The 26,116-nt window shown below is 42.2% G+C and overlaps 2 protein-coding genes and 1 pseudogene across 3 annotated transcripts in view; 2 read left to right on the forward strand and 1 right to left on the reverse strand.

The window, feature by feature from the left end:
* The window catches only part of LOC120065216 (ubiquitin carboxyl-terminal hydrolase 4-like), a 33,395-nt gene extending 25,319 nt beyond the window's left edge, over window positions 1-8,076 (forward strand). For both annotated transcript variants that reach the window (XM_039016016.1, XM_039016018.1), the window contains 2 exons: window positions 1,186-1,274; window positions 6,198-8,076. In XM_039016016.1, coding sequence (XP_038871944.1) covers window positions 1,186-1,274; window positions 6,198-6,323 — 215 coding nt within the window. In that variant the 3' untranslated portion in view covers window positions 6,324-8,076. The remainder of the gene's footprint in view (window positions 1-1,185; window positions 1,275-6,197) is intronic.
* Window positions 8,077-10,172: 2,096 nt separating this feature from the next.
* On the reverse strand, window positions 10,173-11,741 carry LOC120064561 (annotated as a pseudogene).
* A 4,925-nt stretch (window positions 11,742-16,666) lies between these two features.
* LOC120064747 (Fanconi anemia group D2 protein homolog) lies at window positions 16,667-26,040 on the forward strand. The gene is made up of 10 exons (XM_039015362.1): window positions 16,667-16,733; window positions 17,120-17,181; window positions 17,267-17,372; window positions 18,211-18,355; window positions 18,477-18,551; window positions 19,194-19,297; window positions 23,502-23,617; window positions 24,961-25,069; window positions 25,236-25,495; window positions 25,629-26,040. The coding sequence occupies exons 1-5, from the start codon at window positions 16,667-16,669 to the stop codon at window positions 18,523-18,525; spliced, it is 429 nt and encodes a 142-aa protein (XP_038871290.1). The 3' UTR covers window positions 18,526-18,551; window positions 19,194-19,297; window positions 23,502-23,617; window positions 24,961-25,069; window positions 25,236-25,495; window positions 25,629-26,040.
* The last annotated feature ends 76 nt before the right edge of the window (window positions 26,041-26,116 follow it).

The following is a 26,116-nucleotide window of genomic DNA, read 5'->3' on the forward strand; positions in this document are numbered from 1 at the left end:
GAAATAGTGCTGAGCGATTAGTGCTTTTTGAGGTCGGTTCAGATTCGATTATTTAAAAAATCACGGATTTCTGTTTCAACTTTTGTTCAACATTAACCCACATAATGCATAGTGCATTTAAGTGCTGTAACAGAGAATAAAACAACTAATAAAAGTCCCATGATGGTAGTGACTGCCCATTACTGTTTATCACTTATTAACCATCATTTTATCACATTCTATTTCAGTTGTGTATTTTACATTTATTTTATTTGATGACTTTACTTAATTCCAAGTCGCCTCATCTCTATAGAGCTGCTGCCTGAGAAAAATCACCATTTTATTAGTTCTTCAAAGTAAATAAGGCATACTTTTATGAATACCATCTATTGATCACTTAGATAATGTATCTCCAGGTAGATGCCTCGCAAAGCAACTGCTTTCTACCCCTCTCGATCGCATGTGTTCTGTCTCTTCTCTCCCTCTGTGTCTGTGTCTGTCCACAGACGAACAAGTAGGCGCGCAATGGATTATGGTCATTGTGGTTAATTACCATGTTTTCTGCACTAAACTATGTAGAATATTGGCCTGTTGGAAACTACAACGCCATACTACATCGCACAGTTTGGACTTGATCTGATTTATCTCTGGAGAAATTGTGCATTGAACTCATAGAAAGAAAAAAATGAATTAAATGTTTTTAGTTGTTTAAAAACGAAAATAGCCTAAATTTGAGTTAATCACTCTGCACTGCTGGGAAAACAGAGAACAGTTTGCTGAAAGGGAGGTTTAACTGAAGGTGATCGGAATCCATTGTTCTTTTTATATTCACTCTGTTCCTGTTATTTGAATACTACTATCTGCTAACATAGGTATTTGTTTTAGTACCTGGTAACCTGAAGCAGGTCAACTATGCAGAATGTATGTTAACAGATAAGGTTAAGGCTTATGCATTTTCTCTAAGGAAACTGAGCTTATAATCAGCAGTATTTAATTAGACTGTTGGTTCCCACTTACTCATGTAGTGTCAACTTTGATGTCAATTTCGATTTGCTCAAACCTTTTCGTTTGTTTTAGCCAAGCTCTTGTTTGGTGACTAACCAGGCCTGCTAGTGGAAACCAGTTCATCAGATATTCATCCTAGCTCAACTTTAGTCCGCCATGACCATAGTTTTATAATGTTCCTCCAATATCTTGTACCTGCAGACACAGCCTACGGCAAGAACAAAGCTGATGGGAAGTGGCATTACTTTGATGACAGCAGTGTCTCAGCTGCCTCAGAGGATCAGATTGTGGTGAGTGAGCCACCTCAACCCTTTCATGTCGAACTCTGTATATGGCTTTTTAGAAAATGTGATTATGTATATACATTTCTATGATGTGGGACTCGTTATTACCTGTTTGAAAGCTATACACTGAGTATACCAAACATTAAGAACAGCTTCTCTTTCCATGACAGACTGCCCAAGTAAATACAGGTGAAAGCTATGATCCCTTATTGATGTCACTTGTTAAATCCACTTTAATCAGTGTAGATGAAGGGGAGGAGACAGGTTAAAGAAAGTTTTTTTAAGCCTTGAGGCATGGGTTGTGTAAGTGTGCCATTGAGGGCGAATGGGTAAGACAAAATATTTAAGTGCCTTTGAATCAAATCAAATTAATCAAAGTTTATTTGCCAAGTGCACCGAATACAACAGGTGTAGACCTTACTTACAGGCTCCAACCAACAGTGCAATTAAAAAAATAAAAGGTATTAGGTGAACAATAGGTATGTAAAGAAATAAAAAGACAGTGAAAAATAACAGTAGCAAGGCTATATACAGGCACCGGTTAGTCGTGCTAATTGAGGTAGTATGTACATGTAGATATGGTTAAAGTGACTGCATATATGATAACCAGAGAGTAGCAGTAGCATAAAAGAGGGGTTTGGCAGGTGGTGGGTGGCGGGACACCATGCAGATAGCCCGGTTAGCCAATGTGCAGGGTCACTGGTTGGTTGGGATAGTTTAATGTATAGTTAAAGTGACTATGGATATATGATAAACAGAGAGTAGCAGCAGCATAAAAGAGGGGTTGTTGGGGGGCAGACAATGCAAATAGTCCGGGTAGCCATTTGATTACCTGTTCAGGAGTCTTATGGCTTGGTAGTAAAATCTGTTGGGAAGCCTTTTTGTCCTAGACTTGGCACTCCTGTACCACTTGCATGCGGTAGTAGAGAGAACAGTCTATGACTGGGGTGTCTGGGGTCTTTGACAATTTTTAGGGCCTTCCTCTGACACCGCCTGGTGTAGAGGTCCTGGATGGCAGGCAGCTTAGCCCCAGTGATTTTACTCGGCCGTACGCACTACCCTCTGTCGTGCCTTGCTGTCGGAGGCCGAGCAGTTGCCGTACCAGGCAGTGACGCAACCAGTCAGGATGCTCTTGATGTTGCAGCTGTAGAATCTTTTGAGGATCTGAGGACCCATGTCAAAAAAATGTTACGTTTCCTGAGGGGGAATATGCTTTGTCGTGCCCTCTTCACGACTGTCTTGGTGTGTTTGGACCATTCTAGTTTGTTGTTGATGAAGACACCAAGGAACTTGAAGCTCTCAACCTGCTCCACTACAGCCCCGTTGATGAGAATGGGGGCGTGCTTGGTCCTCCTTTACCTGTAGTCCACAATCATCTCCTTTGTCTTGATTACGTTGAGGGATAGGTTGTTATTCTGGCACCAACCGGCCAGGTCTCTGACCTCCTCCCTATAGGCGGTCTCGTCATTGTGGGTGATCAGGCCTACCACTGTTGTCATCTGCAAACTTAATGATGGTATTGGAGTCGTGCCTGGCCATGCAGTCGTGGGTGAACAGGGAGTACAGGAGCAGACTGAGCACGCACCCCTGAGGAGCTCCAGTGTTGAGGATCAGCGTGGCAGATGTGTTGCTACCTACCCTCACCACCTGGGGGCGGCCTGTCAGGAAGTCCAGGATCCAGTTGCAGTGGGAGGTGTTTAGACCCAGGATCCTTGGCTTAGTGATGAGCTTTGAGGGCACTATGGTGTTGAATGCTGAGCTGTAGTCAATGAATAGCATTCTCACTTAGGTGTTCCTTTTGTCCAGGTGGGAAAGGGCAGTGTGGAGTGCAATAGAGATTGCATCATCTGTGGATCTGTTTGGGCGGTATGCAAATTGGAGTGGGTCTAGGGTTTCTGGGTTAATAGTGTTGATGTGAGCCATTACCAGCCTTTCAAAGCACTTCATGGATGTGAGTGCTACAGGTCTATAGTGATTTAGGCAGGTTGCCTTCGTGTTCTTGGGCACAGGGACTATGGTGGTCTGCTTTGAAACAGGTTGGTATTACAGACTCAATCAGGGACATGTTGAAAATGTCAGTGAAGACACTCGCCAGTTGGTCAGCACATGCCCGGAGCACGTGTCCTGGTAATCCGTCTGGCCCTGCAGCCTTGTGTATGTTGACCTGTTTAAAGGTCTTACTCACGTCGGCTACGGAGAGCGTGATCACACAGTCATCCGGAACAGCTAATGCTCTCATGCATGTTTCAGTGTTACTTGCCTCGAAGCATGCATAGAAGTTATTTAGCTTGTCTGGTAGGCTCGTGTCACTGGGCAGCTCGCGACTGTGCTTCTCTTTGTAGTCTGTAATAGTTTGCAAGCCCTGCCACATAAGACGAGCGTCGGAGCCGGTGTAGTACGATTCAATCTTAGCCCTGTATTGATTCTTTGCCTGTTTGATGGTTCGTCAGAGGGCATAGCAGGATTTCTTATATGCTTCCGGGTTAGAGTCTCGCACCTTGAAAGCGGCAGCTCTACCCTTTAGCTCAGTGCGAATGTTGCCTGTAATCCATGGCTTCTGGTTGGGGTATGTACGTACAGTCTCTGTGAGGACGACGTCCTCGATGCACTTATTGATAAAGCCAATGACTGATGTGGTGTACTCCTCAATGCCATCGAAAGAGGAACAGGGTGTGGTAGTAGGTGCCTGGCACACCGGTTTTTCAAGAGCTGCAATTCTGCTGGGTTTTTCATGCTTAAAACATCTTATGGCTAACGGGATCGATATGACAACAGCCAGTGAAAGTGCAGGGCGCCAAATTCAAACAGAAATCTCATAATTAAAATTCCTCAAACATACAAGTATCTTATACCATTTTAAAGGTAATCTTGTTGTTAATCCCACCACAGTGTCCGATTTCAAAAAAGGCTTTACAGCGAAAGCACCACACGATTGTTAGGTCACCGCCAAATCACAGAAAAACACAGCCATTTTTCCAGCCAAAGACAGAAGTCACAAAAAGCAGAAATAGAGATAAAATGAATCACTAACCTTTAATTATCTTCATCAGATGACACTCATAGGACTTCATGTTACACAATACATGTATGTTTTGTTCGGTAAAGTTCATATTTATATAAAAAAAATCTCAGTGTACATTGGCGCGTTATGTTCAGTAGTTCCAAAAACATCCGGTGATTTTGCAGAGAGCCACATAAATTTCCAGAAATACTCATAATAAACGTTGATCAAAGATACAAGTGTTATAACATTTTAACATATATAACATTATAACATTTTAGATCCACTTCTCCTTCACATACATCTTGAATAACGTTCCAACCGGAAAATTTAATTGACTTCAGAAGAGTGGTGGAACGGAGGTCCTCCTCATGTGAAGGCGCAATGTGAATGCGTGATCAGCCCGTGGAAGTGATTACTCATTCCTGTCTCCTTCGGCCCCCCTTCACATTAGATTAATCAGACAAAGTTCTATTGACTGTTGACATCTAGTGGAAGCCGTAGGAAGTGAAAACTCATCAATATCTGTCTGTGATTTCAATGAGAGCTTGGTTGAAAATTGGCACCCCCAGAATTTTTTTCAACAGGAAGTAGAACTTCTCAGGTTTTTGCCTGCCATGTGAGTTCTGTTATACTCACAGACATAATTCAAACAGTTTTAGAAACTTCAGAGTGTTTTCTATCCAAATATACTCATAATATGCATATATTAGCAACTGGGAATGAGGAGCAGGTCGTTTAATATGGGCACCTCTGTGCACCTTTCATCCAAGCTACTCAATACTGCCCCTTCAGCCATAAGAAGTTAATGCAACCGCTGTGTCAGATTTCAAAAAAGCTTTACAGAAAAAGCAAACCATGCAATAATCTGAGGTCGGCGCTCAGAGCCCAATCAAGACAAAAAGATATCCGCCATATTGTGCAGTCAACAGAAGTCAGAAATAAATATTCACTTACCTTTGATGGTCTTCATCAGAATGCACTCCCAGGAATCCCAGTTCCACAAATGTTTGATTTGTCCATCATTTATGTCCAAATAGCTACTTTTGTTAGCACGTTTGGTAAACAAATCAAAACTCACGACGCGCGTCACTAGTTGCAGATGAAATGTCAAAAAGTTCCGTTACAGTCCGTAGAAACATGTCAAACGATGTATAGAATCAATCTTTAGGATGTTTTTAACATAAATCTTCATGTTCCAACCGGAGAATTCCTTTGTCTTCAGAAAAAGCAAATGGAACGGGAGCTACCTCTCATGTGAATGCGCGTGACCAGCTCCTGGCACTCTGCCAGACCTCTGACTCAATCCCCTCTCATTCAGCCCCCCTTTACAGTAGAAGCCTCAAACAAGTTTCTAAAGACGGTTGACATCTAGTGGAAGCCTTAGGAAGTGCAACATAACCAATATCCCACTGTATCTGCAATAGGGGCTGAGTTGAAAATCGACCAACCTCAGATTTCCCACTTCCTGGTTGGATTTTTTCTCAGGTTTTAGCCTGCCATATGAGTTATGTTATACTCACAGACATCATTCAAACAGTTTTAGAAACTTCAGAGTGTTTTCTATCCAAATATACTCATAATATGCATATATTAGCAACTGGGACTGAGGAGCGGGCAGTTTACTCTGGGCACCTCTGGGCACCTTATTCATCCAAGCTACTCAATACTGTCCCCAGCCATAAGAAGTTAAGTTTCCCGTGTGTATCAAGAATGGTCCACCACCCAATGGACATCCAGCCAACTTGACACATCTCAATATTAGGAATGTGTTCCTAATGTTTGTTATACTCAGTCTGTTGTTCCATGTGTCCAGTGTTTATTAATTAATAATGTCAGCAGTGATGAAAGCTCCCATTGACTTCCTGTCCTTTGGTGTTGTCAGTGTTGCTGCAGTGTAACACTATCCCCACCTCTCCCCTCCACAGACAAAAGCAGCCTACGTGCTATTTTACCAACGCAGAGACGCGGGCGACGTCCCTGCCAAGCCTCCGCCCTCAGCCTCTCTGGGGGGTGCCACCGCTGAAGCAGCTGATCACATGGATACCAACTGAGCAGCGCTGATGCTCAGGGACAAGCACTGAAGCAAAAATAATGACATAAGAGATACTTTGATGCACACACCAAGCTACTTCAGTGACATAAGACTTCTCAGTCGATATTATTAACTCCCCCCAGCCCTGTGTTTTTATTTTATTTTGCTCATACATCGTCACAAAGAGCCAAAAGCCTTGGATGCGTGACCCGCGAGACTTCCTCCCGGAGCTGGTGGCCTGCTGATGTATGAAACCTAGTTTACTCGTTTGGAAAAAATAAGGGGAATAGAAGGCAAAGAATCCTCTCACTGGACAAACAGAATGTTAGATGTACCCTAAAATGCATAGGTATTATTAACACAAACTTTTCTGTTACCCACTAGAAAAGTACAAAATAAAAAAAGCCAAATGAGCATCTTGTTTTTACCAAAGTGTTCCAAATTGTACATCGTAAAGAACTGTACCAACTTCACTGACGGACTGGGGGAAAGAGAAACCTGTCCTTGAGTTGTCTCTGAGTGGTATCTGTGGTGATAACCCTCCAGTGCAGGGGTGAATTTATGCAAAGTTGTATTTAACATTGAGATATGCACACAATTCAACACATGACACCGATGGATCCTGTGACCTTCTACCTCCTGTGAATGGATCCAGTTAGAAAGTCACACTGGATGTGTTCCCTCTACACACTCACAGAAACATACACACTCAGGCCCTCTCATTTTAGTCTTCCTCTGGGTTGGCTTGCAGGGCCTGTGTCCACAGTAGATAGTGTTTAATTGATCAACGGTCCTGTTTACTGGGCCTTGATCTAAGCTGTGGCAGAGGCCATTTATTTTCATAGACATAGAGTTCAGTCAGACCTTAGCGCCTGCTCTTTATGAAGCCCAGCATGCTAACTCTCTCATTCATACACTGCCCTCTGTATTTATTTGGACAGTGAAGCTAAAACATGTCAATTTGCTCTGTTTTCCATTATTTTGGATTTGAGATCAAATGTTTCATGAGGCGACGGTACAGAATGACACTGAGTGATTTTTCGTACATCTGTTTTATCATTTAGAAATGAAAGCACTTGAGTCTAGTTTTGTTTCCCACAAGTGCACAAATTCACTTATAGGGTGTTAAAGTAGTCAAAAGTGTAGTATTTACTGGAGTAGAGAGCCAAATGTACAAATGTTTGCTTCACTGTCCAAATAAATATTGTGGGAAGTGTACCCCTTTCTCTCTGCGATAAGTCTTATCCTGATAAAGGTGTGCTGCTCTCCCTCGTCACACAAAAGCAACAGCGGCCTTTTAATCCTGCAACCTGTTTAAAAAGGAGGCACTTTTAGTTTTACTTAAGTCACATCTGGAATTTTAAATATGTACGACGTGGCGAGGCCCTGACCATTTGTACATTTCTGGATAATATTGCTGTACTTTCGAAGAAAATTTGATTGCTGACTGAATGGACCCCCTCGACTGCCCCGCTATGACTTATCCTTAGGCGACCTGTCCTGTATGGTATTACAGTCCTGCATTGAAATTGCTTTTGTTTTTTCTTAAAAGCACACTGCGTGATGCAAAATGTGATGTGTATGAAAGGTGCTAAATTTATGGAACTTGAAATTGTTGCTATTCACAAGGCTCTTATCCGTTAAATAGAATTTGGACAGCAATAACTTAAAGGCATCCTCGGTGTGTTTAGGACTGCAGGCATCTGTGTTCTCCCACCAATGGACTTTCAGACAACCAATCAGCTGTTAAATAAAATATGTTGGTGACATGACAGCTTGCTCATCAATGGATGGAACAAGGACTCCTACAAATCGGTCTGCTTGTATGTTGTTGGACTGTTGCTACGTAGCTCTATATTCTTAACTGACACTTAAATGTGTCCAATTGAATAGTAGTAGTCTTCAGTAAAAGGTATTCAGCTTGTGAGGGCTAGTGGTGGCAACACAATACATGATGGCAGTGTCTCTGATACCACTTACCCCAGATTCAACACCCTGACCTTACCGTAATATTTCTCTACGTCGCCAAGTGTCTTGTAAAGGTTCGTACAAGACACCAGTAACCGGAGCTGTACAGTATATGGCTCTGCCAGTAACTACTTCATGGATCAATTTCCCGTAAGATAAATTCTAGCTCTGTGGAATTTGTCTTGTTCTTTTTCCATGTGGCACAACAGCATGTAAATGTCTTTGGGACTGCAGATGTCATACTTGCTGGTCAGTCCATTTCTGATTATGCCCTCCTAAGATTATTACATTATTAATATAACCATATTTATGCCAATGAATAGATAATCTTTATATATCTGTAATTATTATTCTATATCAAATGAAAAAGACATCCAAAACAGCTGTCCAAAACAGATTTGATTTTAAAGTTTCTTTTCTTTACAATCATGAGAAACTTAGGCATTTGAGCTTCAATTTGCTGTCAAATATCTTGAATAGATCTAAATATCAAATCAAAGTTTGTTCCCATACACAAATGTGCAGCAAAATGATTATGTTTCTTGCTCCAACAGTGCAGTAATGCCAAGCAAAAAAATACACATAATCCCAAAAAGTAAAATTAAGAAATATAACGAGCAATGTCAGAGTCCGGAATATAAACCTATGATATTATATAATGGTGTATAGACAGTATCAACAGTATATGAATAGAAAAGGTGTGTACAGCAGTAGTTATATAGAATGGGCCATGACTATAATACAGTATGTAAATATTATTAAAGTGACCAGTTTTAAATTACTATGTACTTAGGGCAGCAGTCTCTAAGGTGCAGGGTAGAGTACCGGGTTGTAGCCAGCTAGTAACAGTTACTAAGGTTCAGGGCAGGGTACTGGCTAGTGGCCACTGTAATAATCACACTATTTCAAAAGTAGGTACATAACTGTTCTAATATTAATCATATTGCCAATATCTGCAATATACATTTTTAATGGAGAATTATTTGGAATGAAAATACAATAAAGACTGGAAGCCTAAAAGAGTGTCTTGTTTGGACTAGTTGCTTTTCAGAAAAGTAAGAATTGGAAAAAACAAGAGCTATTGCATCACAGACATTCTTGCTTAAATTATTAGTGTATTGCGTAAGTACATACGGTTATTCACCATATCCTTAGGCAATAATGTGATGCAACCTGAAATTGCATCCATTTCCTTGGTGTTTTTTTTTACAGAATAACTTCCTGGAGTCGTTGAATGAACTAAACAAATGGCATTCAAAGCATCTAAGCAAATAAACATCTTTCATAAATGTTTCCTTACTGTGATAGTCTCACCTTGCTATCTTAAGATGAATGTGCTAACTAAGTTGCACATGGTAAGAGCATCTGTTAAATGACAAGAATGTATATATCAGGATATTTCCTCCCTCAGATCATTTAAATCCCCTCCCTCCCCACTCAAACGGTGCTATAAATTCTAAAAAATCAAATTAAAAATCTACTGCCTGTTCACACAGCCACACTGGTAGCCTTTTTTGGTTGTGTTCCAGATGGGAACTGGCAAGGTAATCCTGCTATGATTCATTGACCTACTTATAGGTCAGCCTCAATGATTCAGAATGTCATTCACCAGAGAACTTGAGTAGCCAAATTTTGCCTGTCAGAATGACTAGCACTTCCTCGCCTGGCTATTCTGAGAAGAAAAAAAATCCCTTCTCTTTCAGCCTTTTTGGCTCAGGTGCACATCTAGAATCAGCAGCTTCCCCTCCCTCAATCCTTACCTTAACCATAAGTGGGGGAAATGTGAACTGACCAAGGATAAGCATCTAAGGGCAACTAAAGCAACTTTTTGCTCATGCCACACTTTCACATTTGACCTGAGCATTAATCACATGAAACTCCTATTAAAGACTAAGACAGATAACACAAAGGGGAAATAATTTATTTGGGCAACTTCTTACACTTCTTGAAACACAGTCGTGCTTTACATGGGCCAAAGGCAACTGTTATGTTAAGTCTTTTACATTTCATCAGACATCCCTCTCACAAAAGGCTTGGTTTCAATGGATGCCTTCATTTAATAAAAGTTCAGAACACAGCAGCATTTTGCATATGAGAGCACAGCACATGATTTGAAAAGATAATGGGTGTGCTGCTGTCACACAGAAGCTAATCTTGTAAGGAGGAGGAAGTATTTGTTGAATGGGGAGCTGTTGAAAGTTGTTTATTTTTTAGTTATAGCCAAGCACATTTCCCAAAGTGTGACAATAGTTTATAATTTGAAAAGCCATTACAACTCATTGACATGATTTCCACTCTCCACCATTGCTTCTGTGTGACCAACACGGACGGTTTAGTCAGCCGTATTGAGAAGCTCCTTGATGTCACCCTCAATGCTGCTGGTAAGGAATCTCCTGCCATAACGCTTGAATGGCTCCCCGGCTGACCCAATGAGGAACTTCTCAAAGTTCCAGGCGATGTCAGTCCTGCAGACGGGACTCCAGATGATGCACTTGGGGTCATTCATTAAGGCCATGGGCTCGTCGCTTGGGAATGGCAGCTTCTCCTTGAGGTACACAAACAGGGGGTGGGCGTCCTTCCCATTCACATCCACTTTCTCAAGGAGCTGGAACTTCGGCTCAAAGCCATTTCCCGGACGGACATACTTTAAGGACATCAGGATCTCTTCGTTCTTGCAGTTCTCCTGCAGGAGTAGATGGGAAGAATATGTAACATGTACAGAAAAAAAAGTGTCAGATGTTTGATCTCAAAAGTGGCCTAATATCAAGGTGAGTCCATTGTCAAAAGCCATAGCTAGAACCCTCAATAAATTGGATGGACACCATCTAATTTCCTCATTGATAGTGCCCTTTCCCCTTCATTAGGAATTAAGATCAGGCCTATAGCTATATATAAGGACACTGAAGCCCAACCTTGTTATTTTTTCCCAGCCGATGGCAAAATGAGTAGAATAGTGTGAAATTACTTAAAATTACTTTACTACTGCAACCAAAGTGATAATGGCTGGGTCATTTTTACTTGTTTTTGCTGTTCTCAAAACATGAGTTTTTTAAAATTGTATAGAAATGGATTAGTCCTAAATTAGCTTACATTTTCTAAAACTGGATAGGGGGGCTATGATGAGGAAGAATACAGTGACATTAGCCCATATTTAGAATTATAAGAAAATGCATCCCCTCTTACCTGATGTCCGAACTGATTGCAGGGCACCCCCAGAATCACTAGCCCCTTGTCGGCGTACCGTTCATGGAGCTCATTCATCTGGGTGTAATCCCTGGTGGTCGTGCCTCAGAGAGACGCCACATTCTCGATCAGCACCACTTTACCCTGAAGAGACGAGAAATTAAACAATTCTCCTGTAAGGAGCTTTGCTGTCAGGTCGTAGAACCTCTTACATACAGCCATTAACCTGGTAAATGTCACTCCCCGCTTCTGTCTGCGAAAATGCTCTGTTGGACTTTTTATACAAGGTATCAACACGGAAATGGGAGGGACTTCATGAACATTTTAGGGACGGTCTAGAAATATTGGGATATTTTGTATTAAAATCGCACGAGTATGCGTTATCCAGGACAAACAACTATGTACACTTGAAGAATACAATACGATAGAAATTATAATGACACCCCTTGAACGTCTAAAGTAGAGACAAAGATTTTTATAACTAAACCAAGATAGACCACTGCTTGTCGTTTCCAATGGGAACAAATGAGTCATAGTGGGCAGAACAAGCAAGGAGGTGGGCAGAGCCAAGCACGCGCAAGCGATATCCTATTGGCGCGTTCTAGTATATATCTGCATATTTCCGTTAGGGAACGCCTACGATGTGAAGTGCGCATGTGCAATAACTCATTCGCCTTTGCACTCCTAAACAGCGCGATTTTTAAAAAACTTTTGCAAAGGGTGAAGTCTACAAAACTTAGTCAGTTCTGTTCATAACATATTCTAGTTTTGCGAACAGAAAACTGTATTGAGATAAAATGTTTAATTGATGAGCAGATTTGCAGAATGTCGGACAAAATCCATCTGTTCCATCTTCTCCCACAGCCCCCAGTGGGCTTCCTCTCACTACCATATTTGGTAGTGAGTGGAAATGCCAACCGGATGCTTCGCATTTACACATCCAGTCAAAATCTGTATCATTGTTCTTTCTGTGTTAGAGACCTAGTAGACGGCTAGAGTTTCACTGGTTTCACAATATTGCTACTGTCTTGACTTTATACAAGGTCCCTCACTGCATTGCAAAACACTGGTGGGAATCTGCCCTGTACTTTGAAGAGTTGCTCTCACCAATTCTTACAGTACTGTAATGAAACAGCAGGGAGCAGGTCTCGAACCCTCGACCTTCTAGCCCGAAGTGCGGCAGAGTCGATTTTTGCGGCACAGTCGATTTCCGCGCTTATAAACCCAGGGTGTTACACTACGTTTCATTCTCTATAATCCTTCCTCAGTAAGTAAAATGAACAAATTATTGCAGGCCACGCTTCCGTGAAACATCTGTCTAATTTACAATCTATCAGTTTCGAGAGTTAGCTAACGTTAGCCAATGAATAATTGAGTAACACTAGACTAGTCTTATACTTGCGGCTACTCAACCTCTACGTGATTAGTGTCGTCGTCGTCCCCCCCCCCCCCGTCCCCCCCGCGGGACGGTTGAGCTAACGTAGGCTAATGTGATTAGCATTAGGTTGTAAGTATATATTTTTTAATCCCAGGACATAGACATATCTGATATCGGCATAAAGCTTAAATTATTGTTAATCTAACTGCACTGTCCAATTTACAGTAGCTATTACAGTGAAAGAATGCCATGCCATTGTTTGAGGAGAGTACACAATTATGAACTTGAAAATGTATTAATTAACCAATTAGGCACATTTGGACAGTCTGATACAACATTTTGAACAGATATGCAATGGTTCATTGGATCAGTCTAAAACTTTGCACAAACACCGCTCCCATCAAGTGGCTAAAATCGAAATTGTGCCTGGGCTGGAATAATACATTATGGCCTTTCTCTTGCATTTCAAAGATGATGGTACAAAAAACAAACAAAAAGCGCATGTTTTTTTCTTTGTATTATCTTTTACCAGATCTAATGTGTTATATTCTCCTACATTAATTTCCACAAATTTCAAAGTGTTTCCTTTCAAATGGTATCAAGAATATGCAAATCCTTGCTTCAGGTCCTGAGCTACAGGCAGTTAGAATTGGGTATGTCATTTTAGGCAAAAACATTTTTTAAAGGGTCGGATCCTTAAGAGGTTTTAACTAATTTAGTCACTAGACAATTTCTCAACCCAACAATAGCAGTGTGGCTAGCTAGCTAGTTCCATCTATGTACTTACAAGAACAAATTGGGTCAATAACATTGCGGACTATAAAATGGCTAACTAACCATGAACGTTATCATATCATCATCCAATCATTTCTCTTTTTTGTAAAAGGGAAGGTGCCGGAAACAAAAAAGTGAGCGCAAGAGGTATAGGATCAATATCATGCCAAATATATTGTGAACACACAGCATGCATTTTGCATTTGTGTATTATGATCTGTACAAATAAGTACCAATCCACAAATGTAAATCACCAATCCACAAATGTAAATCACTTTCCACAAATGTAAATCACTTTCCACAAATGTAAATCACTTTCCACAAATGTAAATAACTTTCCACAATTATAAATCACTATCCACAAATGCAATTCATTATCCACAAACAAACCCCTTTTATTTGTATTTGTAAATTAATATATTGCATTTTTTAAAGAACTGCAGATATGCAGGTCATTTCCAAGGGCCTTAAGTGAAATGATTGCCATAAAGATTTGCACATATGAGAGATATGCGCAAACATGGCAGATATGGCAAACCTGCAACTCCATATTTGGAAGCGCTTAGGTCACCTGACTTTTGGCAGGGATTTGACGACAAGAAAATACAAAAAGTTATCATCCGTAGAAAACGATTTGTAGTCGAAGAAAAAAAGCTTGTATCCGTAGAAAGCGATTTCTATACGTCACTGGTAGCCTCTCGTTCGGCCATGTTGATGTCTGCCTTTCAAGGCTGCAGAAATTATATGATAACCATAATATGTTCATCATAGTACAGTCCCTTGCCGAAAGTATTTACCCCCTTTGGAATTTTTCCTATTTTGTTGCCTTACAACCTGGAATTAAAATAGATTTTGGGGGGGTTTGTATCATTTGATTTACACAACATGCCTACCACTTTGAAGATGCAAAATATTTTTAATTGTGAAACAAACCATAAATAAGACAAAAAAACTGAAAACTTGAGCGTGCATAACTATTCACCCCCACAAAGTCAATACTTTGTAGAGACACCTTTTGCATCAATTACAGCTGCAAGTCTCTTGGGATATGTCTCTATAAGCTTGGCACATCTAGCCACTGGGATTTTTGCCCATTCTTCAAAGCAAAACTGCTCCAGCTCCTTCAAGTTGGATGGGTTCCTGCTAGTGTACAGCAATCTTTAAGTCATACCACAGATTGTCAATTGGATTGAGATCTGGGCATTGACTAGGGCATTTCAAGACATTTAAATGTTTCCCCTTAAACCACTCGAGTGTTGATTTAGCAGTATGCTTAAAGTCATTTTCCTGCTGGAAGGTGAACCTCCGTCTCAGTCTCAAATCTCTGGAATGCTGAAACAGGTTTCCCTCAAGAATTTCCCTGTATTTAGCGCCATCCATCATTCCTTCAATTCTTATCAGTTTCCCAGTACCTGCCGATGAAAAACATCTCCACAGCATGATGCTGCCACCACCATGTTTCACTGTGGAGAGTTTTATGGCATTGAAGCTCGTCTGGAGGTTAGTTAACACAGTGTCCAAAGCAGGGCCAGAAGTATACAGAATGGTGTCGTCTGCGTAGAGGTGGATCAGAGAATCACCAGCAGCAAGAGCAACATCATTGATGTATACAGAGAAAAGAGTCGGCCCGAGAATTGAACCCTGTGGCACCCCCATAGAGACTGCCAGAGGTCTAGACAACAGACCATCCGATTTGACACACTGAACTCTATCTGAGAAGTAGTTGGTGAACCAGACGAGGCAGTCATTTGAGAAACCAAGGCTGTTGAGTCTGCCGATAAGAACGCAGTGATTGACAGAGTCGAAAGCCTTGGCCAGGTCAATGAATACAGCTGCACAGTATTTTATTTTATCGATGGCAGTTATGATATCATTTAGGACCTTGAGCATGGCTGAGGTGCACTCATGACCAGCTCGGAAACCAGATTGCATATGTGTCCCTGTTATGCTGCTGCTACTCTCTGTTTATTATCTATGCATAGTCACTTTAACTCTACCTATTTGTAAATACTACCTCAATTACCTCTACTAAGCTGTGCCCCCGCACATTGACGATGTACCGGTACCCCCTGTTTCATATCCTTGCTACTGTTATTTTACTGCTGCTTACATTTTTTACATAACACTTATTTTTCTTAAAACTGCATTGTTGGTTAAGGGCTTGTAAGTAAGCATTTCACTGTAAGGTTGTATTCGGCACATGTGACAAATACAATTTGTTTTGATTTGAACTGTTTTGCTTAGATCCAGAAGTGGTTTCACCTTTTTCATATCTAGAAAGTAATGGCTCTCTGGGTCAAGGGCACATAGGGCCTCCACCAGCTGGCTGTCGCATTCACTGAATCGTTCAGACATTTCACCAATGACAGCGTCCAACGTGCTGAAGAACAGTCTTATACACTCAGTCTCTTCTCCTCTGTCCTGCTGGCCTACTGTACTGTCCACCACGTATTGCTGGAAATTTGTACGTACATAACGTTGTCGTTTGCTTGGAGCTGGTGGTGCTTCAGTGCCACTCACACTGCACTGTGCCCAAATGGCTTCAAACTCACTGTCACATCTTAACATCTCGACAAACTCCAATGCACTGCGGACCACTTTGACTTTTGCCTGGAGTAATTGGTTTGGAGGATCGTGAAGACTAAGGATTCTGTGGAGCATGGTGGCTGTAAACTTAAAGCTGGGGACCGTCAATGCCTTCAGAAGCCCTATTGCCTCCACTCTTACTTCTGTGTTGTACAAACACATGCGTTTTCCCCCGCTTTTTATGGAAACCCAAAGGAGTCATACCTAACCGCCCAGTGGCTTTCTATAGCCCCCCTACACACACTGCGGCGCACCCTGTTCATTGCGCTGACATGGCGCAGCGGAGATACAGATTTTGCACCAACCTGTCACTCAATCATTGAAACTTTTTTGCTATTTTTATATAGAGACATACAACTAAAACTGTGGGGGATAAAGTTTTAACTGAAGGGCTAAGCCCCTTTTAGCCCCCTTGTGGAACCGGGCCTGCCTGTGGATGACCTCTTCATTTGTCTCATTCCATTTTCCAGAAAATGATGCGCAAGAAGAGACGCCCCTCTGTGGAAAAAAGCGAAAGTGCTGCTCCACCAGATGTGTCAAGTAAGTAATTTAAGTCTTTCAGGCGCTCAAACAAACAAGGAAACCAGACTGTGTCTATTGACTTTGTATGTCTCATGAGAAATACACAAACTAGCTAGTGTCAGTCAGTTCATTAGGGATCCATCCCCATCTCATTCAGAACCCAAGAAGAGTAAGACCACTGGGCATCAGTCCAAGGCCACTACTCAGGAGGACACCAATAATGACTCTGTCTTTGGTCAATTTCTATGCGCGGGCTGGTCATCTTGAGAAAAGGCAGTATATTCAATGAAATTGGTAAGAAAGACACACACCCTCAATAGTCATTCATCAACATATTGACTAATTATTGTTCTTAACTGGCAATTGGTGGATAATGCATCATTATATTGCTTTGTAAGCTGTAGAACAAATGGTTTTCCAAAAGAGACTCCAGCAACGACTGAATAAGAGTCCCAGATACCCCGGTGTGAGTATAATGTTTCCAAACTGTCTTTGGTATTGCACATTCTATAAAGCGTGATGCCTGATCTTCTGACCTTGATGTCTAACAGATTGTCCAGGAGTTCATCAAAGGACTGGAGTCTCACATTGAGGATCCTGAGAGGTTCAGGGACTGTCTCCTCCCTGTGTACCACGCCTGGCCGATGGGACCTGCAGGTAACGCCACAGATCACACAGCCCCAAGGGGAGCAGGGCACCTGGCTCTCTCAAATTCTCTGAAATGTTTGCTCAGTGGCAGTAGAGAATTAGAAAATTGTTACATGGAAACATCACTTTGTGTCCTGTCTGTGGTCCAGCTCTGTCAGCTCATTTTAGGAGAGTCTGCTGTGCATGCTGCTGGGGATCGAGATGTTGCCGGTTTGACAGCCTCTCTCTATGCAAAAACACATTGGTCTAAGTAGTGTTGGGGTCTTTATCTGTCATATGACCACAATTTTGTAAAGCCTTTCCTTTTTTCTTTTTGTTGTAGACTTTGGTCATTAACACTATGACAGCAGATCTAACCTATACTCTACACTAATTCCATCTGTATATTCCCACTAAGTAGCAAGGCTAGACTGACTTTCCTCAAACCTCACTGTAACCTGTCACTATCAAGGCACAAGGCGAGACCCAAATGCAGACACAGGAGGCAGATGGTTGGAGTCTTACAATGTTTATTAATCCAAAGGGGTAGGCAAGAGAATGGTTGTGGACAGGCAAAAAGGTCAAAACCAAATCAGAGTCCAGGAGGTACAGAGTGGCAGACAGGCTCGTGGTCAAGGCAGGCAGAATGGTCAGGCAAGCGGGTACAAAGTACAGAAACAGGCAAGGGTCAAAACTGGGAGGACTAGAAAAAGGATAATGCAAAAAGCAGGAGAATGGGAAAACCGCTGGTTGACTTGGAAACATACAAGACGAACTGGCACAGAGAGACAGGAAACACAGGGATAAATACACTGGGGAAAATAAGCGAGACCTGGAGGGGGTGAAGACAATCACAAGGACAGGTGAAACAGATCAGGGCGTGACAAGGAGTTAGCAGGTAAGCTGATGCAGCTGGTTTCCATGGCGCCAGTGGAGATTCAGCGTGACATCATCAACAGTCTGCCAGAGATCCTGGAGGACTCTCAGCACAGTGACATCGCCAGCGAGCTCAAGTGGGTGGAGCCCTGTTAGTCTAGTGTTTTTTGTGGGGATATGTGATGTCATGACTCATGAAAAATCACTTTGACTATCAGTTATATCTCCCTCCTATTCTCTCTCTCCTCTCCTCTGTAGCTCCTTACTCCAGGAAAACACTCAGCTGACTATGCCCTCTCTAGATTGAATCTGAGCTCCACTCTGATAGCTGAGGTAGCAGACACACAAACACACACACACACACACACACACACACACACACACACACACACACACACACACACACACACACACACACACACACACACACACACACACACACACACACACACACACACACACACACACACACACACACACACACACACACACACAGAGTCTGAAGTCCATTTATTGTTGTTTCTGGCTAAAGCTCTCATTGGTGATTCAATAAGGCTAGAATTACACTCTGTGTTGGATCTGTTCAATAAGTAATGGGATGTTCACAGCTCAGGGCTTGTTGACACAAAGGTGTACTTCACTCACAACACTGACAGAATGTTACAGAATCCCTGTAACAATTATGCTATTGGCTGATTGCCTCTGTACTTACAGTTATTCTGAGGCTCTTAACAAATGAGATCAAATGGCTTGTTGACTGATAGCTGCCTTTAGAGCTAGAGTACTCTCTGGCCTTTGAAGGTGGTTGTTCCTCTATTTAAACATACATGTACATTTGCTTTATATCGACAAACTGCTCCTTTACTTCAAAGATATTCCAAAAATCAATACATTACAACAATACATAGAATATTTCACACCCCATAATGTTCATTTGACTTAAATGTGTGGTGTCTCTGTGGTCCTGTGTGTCAGGTGCGTGTGGCTGTCATGGCCACCCTGTCTGCTGTCCAGCTGGAGGACCTGCTGTGGTGGTCAAGTTCATCCTGCACTCCATCTCCTCCTTAGATGCCCTAGAGGTCAGAGGTCACACACAGTGGCATCACTGTCACTACATGTAGTCTTGCACTTTTCTTTCTAATAACAAAAACAAAGACTACACCTATGAAAGTGCCTCACAAATAGTTTTTTTGTTACCACCACACAACATTTTTCCCCATGACAGACCACAATCTGCTTTATGATGATGATGATGATGTGTTTGTCTCGCTGAGTGGTGCGGGGTTCTCTGTGAGGTATCAGGTGGTGTGTGACCTGCGTAAGAAGCTGGATCTGGAGCTGTGTGTTCTCCCTCCTGTGCTGCAGGCCTCTCAGATCCGCATGAAGAACAAGGGACAAAGGGGCTGCTCTAACAAACTGAAACACCAACACACTCCCATCACCTCAGAGCACCAGTGTATACTATTATGAATCCACAGAACACTCGACCTTCCCTCGGATTTTACATTTACAATTATTCAAAACGGCAAAGCCACTTGTCTTAGTTTCTGGTCTCATTTTGCCACAAGGTCCTGCAACACCTCAGCATCCAGCAGCAATCAGGACAGTGTTGGAAGGCATCAAGTTTTTTATTTTATTTTTTATTTCACCTTTATTTAACCAGGTAGGCCAGTTGAGAACAAGTTCTCAATTACAACTGCGACCTGGCCAAGATAGAGCAAAGCAGTGCGACATAAACAACACAGAGTTACACATGGGATAAACAAACGTACAGTCAATAACACAATAGAAAAATCTATATACAGTGTGTGCAAATGTAGTAAGATTAGGGAGGCAATAAATAGGCCATAGTGGCGAAATAATTACAATTTAGCAATTAAACACTAGAGTGATAGATGTGCAGAAGATTAATGTGCAAGTAGAAATACTGGGGTGCAAAGGAGAACAAAAATAACAATATGGGGATGAGGTAGTTGGGTGGGCTATTTACAGATGGTCTATGTACAGGTGCAATGATCGGTAAGCTGCTCTGACAGCTGATGCTTAAAGTAAGTGAGGGAGATGTAAGACTCCAGCTTCAGTGATTTTTGAAATTTGTTCCAGTTATTGGCAGCAGAGAACTGGAAGGAAAGGCGGCCAAAGCAGGAGTTGGCTTTGGAGGTGACCAGTGAAATATACCTGCTGGAGCGCGTGCTACGGGTGGGTGCTGCTATGGTGACCAGTTAGCTGAGATAAGGTGGGGCTTTACCTAGCAAGGACTTATGGATGACCTGGAGCCAGTGGGTTTGGCGATGAATATGTAGCGAGGGCCAGCCAACGAGAGCATACAGGTTGCAGTGGTGGGTAGTATATGGGGCTTTGGTGACAAAATGGATGGCACTGTGATAGACTACATCCAATTTGCTGAGTAGAGTGTTGGAGGCTATTTTGTAAATGACATCGCCGAAGTCAAGGATCGGTAGGACAGACAGTTTTACGTGGGTATGTTTGGCAGCATGAGTGAAGGATGCTTTGTTGCGAAATTGGAAGCCGATTCTAGATTTAATTTTGGATTGGAGATGCTTAATGTGAGTCTGGTAGTAGAGTTTACAGTCTAGCCAGACACCTAGGTATTTGTAGTTGTCCACAAATTCTAAGTCAGAACCGTCCAGCGATCGGTTGCGGGCAGTGATCGGTTGAAGATCAAGCATTTCGTTTTGCTTGCATTTAAGAGCAGTTGGAAGCCACGGAACGAGTGTTGTATGGCATTGAAGCTCGTCTGGAGGTTTGTTAACACAGTGTCCAAAGACGGGCCAGAAGTATACAGAATGGTGTCGTCTGCGTAGAGGTGGATCAGAGAATCACCAGCAGCAAGAGCAACATCATTGATGTATAGAGAGAAAAGAGTCGGCCCGAGAATTGAACCCTGTGGCATCCCCATAGAGACTGCCAGAGGTCCGGACAACAGGCCCTCCGATTTGACACACTGAACTCTATCTGAGAAGTAGTTGGTGAACCAGGCGAGGCAGTCATTTGAGAAACCAAGGCTGTTGAGTCTGCCGATAAGAATGCAGTGACTGACAGAGTCGAAAGCCTTGGCCAGGTCGATGAATACGGCTGCACAGTATTGTCTTTTATAGATGGCGGCTATGATATCATTTCAGACCTTGAGCGTGGCTGAGGTGCACCCATGACCAGCTCGGAAACCAGATTGCATAGCGGAGAAGGTATGGTGGGATTCGAAATGGTCGGTGATCTGTTTGTTTACTTGGCTTTCGAAGACTTTAGAAAGGCAGGGTAGGATAGATATACAGTAGGTCTGTAACAGTTTGGGTTTATATTGTCACATCCCTTTTGAAGAGGGGGATGATTGCGGCAGCTTTCCAATAGCGATCTCAGATGATACGAAAGAGAGGTTGAACAGGCTAGTAATAGGGGTTGCAACAATGGCGGCGGATAATTTTAGAAGAAGAGGGTCCAGATTGTCTAACCCAGCTGATTTGTAGGGGTTTAGATTTTGCAGCTCTTTCAGAACATCAGCTGACTGGATTTGGGAGAAGGAGAAATGGGGAAGGTTTGGGCAAGTTTCTGTGGGGGGTGCAGAGCTGTTGACCGGGGTAGGGTTAGCCAGGTGGAAAGCATGGCCAGCCGTAGAAAAAGGAGGTGGTGTTCTTATTCTCCATGGACTTTACAGTGTCCCAGAACTTTTTTGAGTTTGTGTTGCAGGAAGCAAATTTCTGCTTGAAAAAGTTAGCCTTGGCTTTTCTAACTGCCTGTGTATATTGGTTTCTAACTTCCCTGAAAAGTTGCATATCACGGGGGCTGTTCGATGCTAATGCATTGTGTGTAGGTCAGTGACAAAAAAATCTCAATGTGATCCATTTTAAATTCAGGCTTTAACAGCTCTTTCAGAACATCAGCTGACTGGATTTGGGAGAAGGAGAAATGGGGAAGGCTTGAGCGAGTTGCTGTGGGGGGTTGATAAGAGAATTTTGTTCTCCAGGTACATAACCCAATTTAATTATATTACTGAGTCTGCAAACCAGAATTTGTAAGATCCTGGTCGAATGAAACAGACGGAGGCCCAGCTACAATAGATAGTCAAAAAGGTTTATTCAGAGAACGTTCTAAAGTCAGGAATACAAAACAATTCATTTTATACTGACTTCTCACGCCCACACATTCACACAACCATACGCACACACACACACACACACACACACACACACACACACACACACACACACACACACACACACACACACACACACACACACACACACACACACACACACACACACACACACACACACACACATGCATGCATACAAACATACGCACACACATGTCCTGCTACCCAGCCGCCAGAGATTAGTGACCTTGTCCTTGAGACATACTCCCTGTCCTTCTCCCAAATCTCTAGTCAGGTCGGCACCAAGCTCAGACAGTCTGTGTTTATAATACCATAAAGACATATTGTCTTTACCCTAATTCTGACTAGACTACACATTTATTGATTATGATGTTATACATTCTAATCACTTCCATACAATTATATGTTTCAGGGCGGAATATTCGAATCATTCAATTAACCGATAATTCTCACCTAACAGGGGTGCAGTGCTGTTGACCGGGGTAGGGGTAGCCAGGTGGAAAGCAAGGCCAGCCGTGGAAAAATGCTTATTGAAATTCTCAATTATAGTGGATTTATCGGTGGTGACAGAGTTTCCTTTCCTCAGTGCAGTGGGCAGCTGGGAGGAGGTGTTCTTATTCTCCAAGGACTTTACAGTGTCCCAGAACTTTTTTGAGTTTGTGTTGCAGGAAGCAAATTTCTGCTTGAAAAAGCTAGCCTTGGCTTTTCGAACTGCCTGTGTATATTGGTTTCTAACTTCCCTGTAAAGTTGCATATCACGGGGGCTGTTAGATGCTAATGCATTGTGTGTAGGTCTGTGACAAAAGAATCTCAAATCTCAATTTTAAATTCAGGCTGTAACAAGGAGTGAATACTTTTCTGACGGCACAGACCTACAGACTTACCTTATCAAGGACGGTAAATGTCCTTGATAATGGTTGGTACGGTCGTTGTCGATAATTTTTGTTTTATCGGCCCAGCTATACGCATAAGTACAAGTACTTTTTGAAAATGAAAACACTTCAAGTAGATCATGTACGGCTAGTAACACTGCAGCAGACACCTGCATGTTTCAAATCAGCCTGCTGTGCTGGGAATGGAGTAGACATGCTATGGTTCTTGCCTTTCTAATGGGAGTTTGTGTATGTGTGTGTGTGTGTGTGTGTTTGCAGGCTGCCCTCTGATCCTGACTGACATGGATGTGGTGGAGAAGTCAGAGAGCCTGTCCAAGCCTAGTAGAGAGTTCCTCTCTGGCCTGCTCTTCCACACCATCAACTGGTTTAGAGAGGTCACTACAGCTCTTTCTTAGACAATGGGGTAATGGGATGTCTTAGACAAGGGATTTATGGTCTATAGCAAGGTGTGGACTCCATTCATATGGCATATTTGTGGATCTGTCTTATCTTGCATGTCACACCTATAATTCACTCTTTATGTCTCCCATGTTCATGTTACACACCTCTCCCGCCCGTATCTGTGTTTTCATGTTTATGTCACCTGTATCTACAGTTGAAGTCGGAAGTTTACATACACCTTAGCCAAATACATTTAAACTCAGTTTTTCACAATTCCTGACATTTAATCCTAGTAAAAATTCCCTGTCTTAGGTCAGTTAGGATCACCACTTTTTTTTAAGAATATGACATTTCAGAATAGTAGTAGAGAGACTGATTGATTTCAGCTTTTATTTATTTCATCACATTCCCAGTGGGTCAGAAGTTTACATAGACTCAATTAGTATTTGGTAGTGTTGCCTTTAAATTGTTTAACTTGGATCAAACGTTTACGGGTAGCCTTCCACAAGCTTCCCACAATAAGTTGGGTGAATTTTGGCCCATTCCTCCTGACAGAGCTGGTGTAACTGAGTCAGGTTTGTAGGCCTCCTTGCTCGCACACACTTTTTCAGTTCTGCCCACCAATTTTATATGGGATGGGGTCAGGGCTTTGTGATGACCACTCCAATACCGGGACTTTGTTGTCCTTAAGCCATTTTGCAACATCTTCGGAAGTATGCTTGTGCTCATTGTTCATTTGGAAGACCCATTTGCGACCAAGCTTTAACTTCCTGACTGATGTCTTGAGATGTTGCTTCAATATATCTACATAATTTTCCCTCCTCATGAAGCCATCTATTTTGTGAAGTGCACCAGTCCCTCAAGGTAGGCCTTGAAATACATTCACAGGTACACCTCCAATTGACTCAAATTATGTCAATTAGCCTATCAGAAGCTTCTAAAGCCATGACATCATTTTCTGGAATTTTCCAAGCTGTTTAAAGGCACAGTCAACTTAGTGTATGTAAACTTCTGACCCACTGGAATTGTGATACAGTGAATTATAAGTGAAATAATCTGTCTGTAAACAATTGTTGGAAAAATGACTTGTGTCATGCACAAAGTAGATGTCCTAACCGACTTTCCAAAACTATAGTTTGTTAACAAGAATTTTGGGGAGACTCCAACCTAAGTGTATATAAACTTCCGACTTCAACTGTATCTATCGACACTTGACTCACAAATCAAATTAGCTCAGTCTGATCTCATCTGTTTTACCAATGTGTTTGTCTGTGTTTACTCAACTCACCTGCTTGTGTGTGTGTGTGTGTGTGTGTGTATGTGTGTGTATACACAGGTTGTGAATGCATTCTGCAGTCAGAAAGAACCTGAGATGAAAATGAAGGTGGTGACTCGTCTTCAGAACATCACCTACCTCCAGACTCTATTGGACAGGACTTTGGCAGGTATAATACTGCACTGAAACAATACTATAATAACGGACAGGAAATTAAAATGTAAAATGCATTTTATCAAAATTTCTCTGATCAAAATGTTTAAATATTACATGCTTTGAAAATGTGAGAATTCCCATGGACTGTTAATTTGACCATTCCAGCTTTTGGGTTTCAGAAATACCTGGCTATGCTCCTCCTCTAGCCAACTTTGATGGGGAGAGTACAGAGGGAGCTCCAGCGTCTAGCTCCACCGTTGTTCCAAAGAAGGGAAAGACAATCTATATTTTTAAAGCTTTTCCTGAGATGAGATTCAACACTTATTGTGGTGGTTATCTTGCAGAGGGTACTGGTAAGAAGAGGAAAGCCCCTGCTAAGAACTCAGCAGCAGACAGCTCTCAGCTGGAGGAGGGCACGGAGGCAGAGGAGACCCAGCAGGTTAACACACACTCACCTCTGACCTCTCACCTTTGTCACAGGATGTGACTTTTACATACAGTACTCTTTTTTCCAGGGGAGTAATTAAATTATATTTTATTGTCTTCCCTCTACCCCTGTTCCCTCTATCCAGAGAAGGAGAAGGTTCAGGAGGCCAGCAGGCCAGGGGTCAGTCTTGTGTCCTACCGTCCCTTCTTCAGGGAGCTGGACATGGAGGTGCTGCAGTGTGGCCTGCTCTCCCGGCTCTCTGCTGGACAGTGAGCTCCACAGCAAGGTAGGACACCACGCAGCCCAGAGCCTGGACATATCACACACAATACTCCCTCAAGGTTGTGCTCTTATTCCATTTGAACTTTACCAATTAAATACAATTACTGAATTAAACAATCATAATAAAAGTGTTAGGCATTTATCACATTCTCTGAATTGACTCAGTTAACGCCAAATTGTCTGCAACCTTGTAGCCTGTATACAGTGGGGCAAAAAAGTATTTAGTCAGCCACCAATTGTGCAAGTTCTCCCACTTAAAAAGATGAGGCCTGTAATTTTCATCATAGGTACACTTCAACTATGACAGACAAAATGAGAAAAAAAAATCCAGAAAATCACATTGTAGGATTT

This window comes from Salvelinus namaycush, chromosome 20, assembly GCF_016432855.1.
Source record: "Salvelinus namaycush isolate Seneca chromosome 20, SaNama_1.0, whole genome shotgun sequence".
In the NCBI taxonomy this organism is placed as follows: domain Eukaryota; kingdom Metazoa; phylum Chordata; class Actinopteri; order Salmoniformes; family Salmonidae; genus Salvelinus; species Salvelinus namaycush.